This window comes from Stegastes partitus, unplaced genomic scaffold, assembly GCF_000690725.1.
Source record: "Stegastes partitus isolate 25-593 unplaced genomic scaffold, Stegastes_partitus-1.0.2 Scaffold862, whole genome shotgun sequence".
NCBI lineage: Eukaryota > Metazoa > Chordata > Actinopteri > Pomacentridae > Stegastes > Stegastes partitus.
Window position 1 is genome coordinate 287078 of NW_007578593.1, and position 7837 is coordinate 294914.

Below are 7837 nucleotides of genomic sequence, written 5' to 3' on the forward strand. Positions count from 1 at the left end.
CACTGTGACATTAATGTGGAACATGGCCTGAACATCGGAAGAAGAAGGTGTGATGACTTTACTTTACCAGAAGCAGAGTGTCTCACATTTTATGATGAACTAAAACAGAAGCACAGCATGTAATATTTGCTCAATACTACCTCTTTTTAACACAGGAAAATATGCATTTCTTGTTCCAACACACAGTGTCTCTACAACATAATGGATATCATGGTGTCATCAACACCCTACCATGACGCCCCACCAAGGCCCATCATGGTGTCATCGACCAGGAGTCACAAGTCAGTAACGAATGTGTCCGTCATTGTCGTGTCGTGACACACACCTGTGACACAAAGAGTTAATGAGGCTGTCGATATTGACTTTCTCTTTTTGAAGGACTTGGGGAAGTTGGTGGACATTCTCGGTGACAGGATGACGTTGCTTGACAAGTCCGTCCACAGAGTCCCACAGATGTTGGATGAGCGACATGTTAGGAGAGTGTGCTGGGAGTGGGGCAGTTTCAGATGCGACTACAGAAGAGCAGCAGGACACACGTTGTCTTGATGTAGAGTAATGGTGCCAAATAATCGTCACAATCATGGGTATGAGGATTGTATCTCGATATTGTAGTTCATTAGGGTTACCATCAGTGAAATGCAGACACGTCCTTTGTCCGTGACATATTCTGACCGGTACCGTCCTGTCCCTTCATTCCTCCACCTCCATTGGCTGTTTCTGCACAACATTTGTAGCGTTTCCCTGTTGGGTTGGCCGTGGCTCACATGGTAGAGCAGGTTGTCCACTGGTTGTCAACCAAATGTAAGGATGGCATCCCAGGGCAAGATGCTGAACCCCCAGTGGCTCCTAGTTGCAGGTTGATGCCTTGCATGGCAGCTCTGCCACCACTGGTGTGTGAACGGGTGAATGAGAAACATATTTAAAGCACATTGGGGCCTTAGGTTAAAAAAAAGTACAACACTAAGACGATTTCCCATTTACCGTGCTGTCCAAAATGCTGTCTTAGACAACAAATGGTGGTGTTGCAACTCCCTGACCGTGCCATGGCCCAGCCGACAGGCAGCATCCAGCAGGCCTACGACCCTTTTCCATCTTTCCCTTGTCATCTGTGGTGTTGTGTCATTACAATGAAGCTGCACTTTATTAAGGCCTTCCTGTCTGATCATTGTCCTTTAAAGCCACACCTAACACGTTATGAATTAACTTGGGCATCATGAATTTGTCACTAGTTGAATAGCTTCAAAACGTTTTGTGCACGGTTGACTTTTCTGCCCTCTACTGCACTTTTTTTTCTGAAATAAAGACCATTTGCCTGCTGCCTATTTTTGTTCTGGGAAAATTCATGTTATTCTGAAACTGCTTTGTGCAGCTTCCAGGTTAAACTGCTGGTCTCCAGTGTGTCCAGATCCTAACAGATCCTCTACCTAATGGGACTAAATAGATGAATAAAGTCTCCAAACGCTCATTATAATTACATGTTCGGATCAATATTACACTTGGGAGGGAACAGAGAAGCCCTTATCTGTGTTGTATTATCTACGGGTCAAGGTTTAGCCCAAACTTAAATAAAGACAGTTTCGCTTTGTGAGTAAACTCAGATAAAACTGATGAGATCTAACCATCCTTTTATTTCCTCCGAGTATCGACGACCATCCGCCTGCGGACGCGTAACCGTGAGTCCGGGCGTCTTCCACACTTTTCCACGAAGCCGTTCCTGACTCTCCATCCACGGAGAGCTATTTAAAGTAAAGGAAGGTAAATCTTGGCTGCTCGGCTTTCAGCCTTCACACACATTTGAGCCAATGGCAGCGGGAGCAGCGCTGCTTTAGCCAATCACGAGCCGGTGTGAGTGCGCACTGCTCAGGCTGACGACGACCATGGAGCGGAGCAGCGTCCTCCTCGGTCCTACTAACTTTTAGCATTTAGTGTCATTTCGGACAAAACGGTAAGTTTCCTGCAACTTTTTCATCACTTTAACCCATCGTGTTGTCGTGCGGTAACTTTTCTGGGAGCTAAAAGTCGGTGAAACGTTTTTTAACTTCGGTTCGCTTCTTGTCGGTAAATACTGAGCTTCGTGTCTCTAAAAGAAAATAAAACTCAAACTGTGTTCCTTGCGCTTCGTTAGCGAGCTTGGTGGCTTTGAATTGTTTGCAGGAGGAACGTTCAGGTGTTTGGGAGCCTCTCGGGCCCACATGCAGCGTCGGTACGCAGATAAACGCCAAGTCGGTGCGCCGTCGGTTATCTGTGCGCATTTCAGGCCGTCGGTTCGTTTCTGCTCAACCTGAAGCTCCTGTTGAAATCCACGGACAGAAATATGTATGAAAATTAGCCTCACGTGTGTCTGTTGCTGGTTTTATGAACTAAGAGCTGCAGGAAGCTGGAATAAAGTCACTAGTTTTTCCTCTGACTGTATTGGGATGCGTAAAAAGTAAATGAATTTTCATTTGTTGACTTGAATAACTGTATTTGGAAGTAATTAAATGCTCTAGTATGACTGCTGGGATTTTGTAGAGGAGTGCATCTGCATAGGAAATTAAAAAAATACCAATAAAAAGTCTGTAGGGAACCCTTCTCATGTGGTGTAACACTAGCAAAGGCCTTTTTTTAAACTTTGGAAGACACTCATGACTCAATGGTCAACCGAATTAGTTGTTCTGTGATGGCAGCAATTGGAAAAACCAACAAAATACCTTTTTTTTTTTTTTTTTTGGCAAACATCATCCCTTCTGTAGCTGAAATCTTTCTGTACAACTGACTAGAGCTCCTCCATTATGGCTGAAATAATAATCCAGATTATTTTTTATCAATATTGAGGTCCTTTGAGTTGATTTTTGCCATTTAAATGAACAAGGCACTGCTTTGGCTTCCATCTTGTACTAAATTCCTGCCAATTAAATAATAAGTCTTGAATTAATTTAACTTCAGAGCTTCTCTTGAGGCAAATATAAATAAAACTGTACTCAAAAGTCCTCGCTTGCTTCACATCGGCTTGTCCAAAGATACTTTTCACCTCTGTTCCCTGAACGCCTCACATTTAGGCTACCGTATAAACTAATGAGGTGTGTCTGCGTAGAGAAGCTTCTAGTCTTCTAGATCATACAGATGTGTGGCCGAAAATCACTTTGAAGAGACTTAAATAAGCACTTCTGATGTCAGATTTACCTGAAACAAGGTGATTTCTATCTACACAGGTTGATCTATTACATGTGGAGCTTGTAAACATCAAAACAGCAGTTGAGCATGTTCGTTTAACTGTGAGAAACCAAAGTCTTGATCATAATTAATATTCCATTAATTGTGCGGTCCTACAGCTGATCTTCAGAGTTTCTCCCACTGTTCCTTACTCATGTTGTTGTGCACATGTGGAACCTGAATGTCAACAAACTGTCACACTTCCTGCGATGTGACCGTGATGCGCATCATAATATAGATGCTGAAACGGAATGTCGTGCAGCCCTGTTGTGAACGAGTCTCACTTCAGTTTGACATGCAACAGCCTGTAGCAGTCAAAGTTTTGTGACGCAAAGCAGTTCCCTTTTGCTCTGAATTTAATACTTGTCGTCCTTTCCGTGTTTGCAGGAGTGAGCTGCTCTGAGCAGTCATGGGGGAGATAGAAGGTTCATATCGGGTCCTGCAGACTCCAGGCACAAGGCTGGGAGCCCAGTTCAATGCTGGTATCAGCACTCTGGAGCCGGGCCAGAGCCTCATGGTCAGCGGGAGCAGAAGCCATGGGCGTGGACTGCAGATCCGTGTGCAGGGGCTGGACGACTCCCAGGAGTTCTTTGACATAGATGTAAGTTTGTCCTCAGTGTGTTTCCTACATCCTCTTGTATTTACACTGAGATAAGACTGCAGTTTGGCACACAGCAGGATACGTATTACCATGGCTGGCCTGCTTGCGTGTGGCTTGGGTTGGTGACAGCTGCCACATGGCTTTGGTGCGGAAATCCCTTCCTCCTTTAGGCTTCTTATTCGGGCAACTTAGTGTAACTCACCAGGGCACTTTTTAGTTTCTTGGCTGTGATTCCTGCGAAAGGCCCAAGTAGTAGTGTTCTTGACTGTTCCAGGAGCTTGATTAAAAAATAACTTGATATTAAAGACCCACTCTGTAATAATAGCCTCGAGGGAGGGTGTTGCTGTCGTTCTTTTTTTTATTATTATGACTCCTTTATTTAAGATGTAGGAATTTTGGAGATATGCAGCGGCATGCAGTGCTAACTACCTGCTTAGAATCTGTGAAATCAGTAACCCTGTGAACCCTAAAACCCCCCCCAGCAGTCTAGAAAGGCGTGTTATCGCCCAAATAACACCATCTATCAGAGCCAAAAGCAGAGAAAATCATCAGATTTTCAACTCTCTAGTGGTCTTTGAACTACTCGTCTGTTCTGCACTGTTCCATTTGTTGAAGGATTCAAATCTAAGTTTAAATTCATGATATTTCTTCAAAATTACTTTATTCGATATGTCTCATTTAAACATTTGCAAAATAGAAACAACTTTCACCAGATTATGTAAAAAAAGCAAAAGAAATCTTGGGTCATGCAACATAAAATTAGGGACTTTTCAGGTGAACTGCAGGCACAGAGCAGAGGTTAGTGTGAAGCTGATTAAAAATGTAAGCAGTAAAATATCTCTAATATGTAGAGCTTTTTTCCAGTATCGATAACATTTGCCCCTGGAAAAATGTTCTATGTTTAATTTCTATTTTTTAAAATTTTTGATAAAATAAATAAAGAAACTTAACTTTCTTCTTGTCATGAGTTATGCCAGAATAACTGTGTGATTTTGCACAGAAGACATTTATGACCTCTCTCTTCTTCTAGCCATAATTGTGCTGTTACCATAGAGGTGCAGGACTTTATATTGCAGTGATAAAATGAGCCCACAGTGAGTGAAAACAGGATAGGAGCAAATAAAAAAAAAAACAACAACCCAGAAAGTGCCTGGAGTTCAGAGGGTTAAATGGAACACCTAAATCCTAGCCAAAGATTCTTGCTTTTATTTTTTTATTCTTTTCATTGTAATTACTCTACAAAGAAGTTAATCCCCTTTAAAGATTGGCAGTTGGTGGAGCAAACTTTAAGATCCACACTGTTGTACTGTTTTCCCGTGTTAACTTGCCAAGCTGCTGCTGCTGGAGTCATTCACGAGGCAAATAGGAAGCAATAAGGAAGCCACTATATCAGAGCATGTTTCCTGCCTTTTTCTGTGGAGGGAAAAATATCAAAGTGATCTGAGTGGAGGCTCCACAATGATTAAATCCACAGTTCAGTGGCCGATTTATGGTCCTGGCAGCTGCTAATTGTGTTCGAATCGGTTTGTATATTTACACTGTCCTATATCTGTCCTAAATCCTCGTGCAGCCGCTACAATAACGGGTCGGGCAGATGTAGTTTGGGGCCACTGCTGAGACAGACATTTCATAATCTTATGGACCATATGTTGTCTCAAAGTCTTAAGCTAATAGAACGTGACAGACTCCAGTTTAATTTGTGTGGAAGTGGGTCCATGTGCTGTTCAGTGTGGAGGAAAAGAAACTTCCCAGCTTTGTTTGTCAGTTTTAGGAAAATGTTCTTCCCTGAGACGGCTGAACTCGGCTCTGTGAGTTCAGCACGGCTCTGCACATGGCGTTGATAGGAGGTGGCAGACAGAAATACACGGCTGCAAAAGGAGAATGACGGCAATCCTGTTGTCAAGCAGACTGCAGTTTGCCAAGAACAAGATGGCCTCTGAGAGGCTCTGTTGTTCACCAACACTGCTTAATATTTGTGTTCATTCATTCTGAGGAGTCGTGGGCTTGCTGGGAGAGTAGTATTTATCACTGTGTGGAGTGATGCACAGGTGTGTGAGTTATGCTTCTGTTTCAGTTGAAGAACTTCCACATGTCATTATTACTTCTACGTCTGTCGGACCACAGCTTCTTAAAAGAAAAACGTACGAAGCGGTCGTACTTTTCCTACGCTGTAATTGTATTTTTTGCTTGTGCAGGCTGTATGCAAAAATAGACAGAAAATTGCAGTGTGGAATTTGTGCAATGGTTGCGGCCTTCAAGTAACTGCCTCCCCTCATTGTGGCATTTTGGCTGCTCAGCTGCCAGAATATCTTATACATTCGTGTACAGTGCTGCCATTTGCTCTCCCTGTACAGTGAAGTCGTGCTGGATGAGGGACATATCTAATTGGGACTTTTGTGACCGATATAAGTCATGTGTAAAAGATTTAAAACATGCAATGGAGCATTATGAGATCTTATCAAAAGTCTGACTGTCATGCAAGAAGATGACATAACTTTGTAAAAACTGTTGATGCAAAAGTTCAAACTGTAGGTTAGACGCTGATTTAATGTTCAAGGTGTGGCCGTCTGAATCCCAAAACCTGCTAGCAAGTTTTTAAGGCATTTAAAAAAAAAAAAAAATCACAAACTACACCATTCCTTAGCTAGAAACTGTAAAAGCAGAAACCAAAACTCGGCTTGCAATGGTGCTTATTCATAAAGATCACTTTAGTCTACATGTCTGTTTAAAAACTCGCCAAAAATGATAGTTTGCTCTAACCAGATTTTATAAAACACAAAAATCTGTGCAGACGTCGACGGATAAAACTCCAGGTTTTGTCCATTTTTGTAAAGCAAATTATTCAAAAACGTCAGATTTTAGTTTATTCTTTCTTATGATTTATGCCGTTATAACTGTGGCCTACTGCACAGAAGCCATTTTTGGGTTTTCTCTCCTGCTAGTCATGGTTGTGCTGTTTCCATAGAGGTGCAGGACTTCATATCGCAGTGAAAAATGAGCCCACAGTGAGTAAAAATGTGTCAGGAGCAGAAAACGTTCAGACGCTGGGCTTTTGCCAGTCAAACCACAGCGTGAGTGCCAGAACCTCGTAGTGTTCGCTGATCAATGGACGCCATAAACAACCTCTGAAAGCTTCAATCTCGTGGGATTAAATAAAATTGAATTACAGGCTTAGTGTCATTATTTAACCTTGCACATTCTGATATATTGCATCCTTGTCCCAGTTTTTATCTTGATTTTTTTACTGTTTCACTCTGTAGTACATTGTAAATGGAGCCTCTTGTGATTGTAGGGAGCTGTGGAAACATATGGTACCAGAGAGTATGTGTATTTATGGCCATATAATGGCTTTAGCCTGGAACTAAGACAGACAAATCAGATCAGAGAGCGTGTGCTTTGATCTGCCGGCCTTCATCTGCTGCAGGTATCCAGCCCGGGTCATCTTCAGCAGACATTTGCTTGCATGGCTCTGGTCCACAGGCTCCTCCCACAGCCAGCGCAGGAGAAAGCTCAGCCTTGTGGTTTCTGGACAGGGAGGCAGAGCCGGCAGGGCAAGGGGAACACAGGCTCCTTTTATCCAGCACAGCCGGCCCCTTTGCTGGCCTTAACTTCCAGCTCAAAACTCGCAAAAGGGCCGAGGGTGGGACGTGGGACCTAGCTGTGTGAAAACGCAGTACAGTCGGGGCGCCGGTGGGAGGGAGGGAATCCGGGCAGGCTTCGCTTTAGTGTTAGCAAACAAGCACATAAATAGCAAGGTTGACAACCAAGTGGGCTGGGAGAGGGGGGCAGAGGAGAGGGGCAGCTTGTGGTGTTAAAAGAGCAGTTCAGAGGGAAGCAGTCGTGGCCAGCTCAAAGTTTTGAGCCGGGCCGGTGGGGGAGGGGACGCACACTCAGGAGTGAAGAAGAAGGAATTTCTCCCCCGGCCTGTTGAGGAAATCACATTTACAGTTTAGACCATTCAGAGTTTTTATTTGTTACTGCTGCTTTCATATTGTGTGTAAAACAAGATGCAGCAATAATAACGCTCTGAAGTCCAAACAGTTT

The 7837-nt window shown here is 43.3% G+C and overlaps 1 protein-coding gene across 3 annotated transcripts in view; it reads left to right on the forward strand.

Moving 5' to 3' along the window:
• The first annotated feature begins 1772 nt into the window (after nucleotides 1-1772).
• farp2 (FERM, RhoGEF and pleckstrin domain protein 2) overlaps nucleotides 1773-7837 on the forward strand; it is a 51876-nt gene continuing 45811 nt past the window's right edge. For 2 of the 3 annotated variants that reach the window (XM_008293171.1, XM_008293172.1), the window contains exons 1-2: nucleotides 1775-1945; nucleotides 3580-3793. In XM_008293171.1, the coding sequence (XP_008291393.1) occupies nucleotides 3602-3793 (192 nt within the window). In that variant the 5' untranslated portion in view covers nucleotides 1775-1945; nucleotides 3580-3601. Of the gene's footprint in view, nucleotides 1946-3579; nucleotides 3794-7837 lie in introns of all 3 variants that reach the window. The other variant, XM_008293173.1, reaches the window with a different exon arrangement.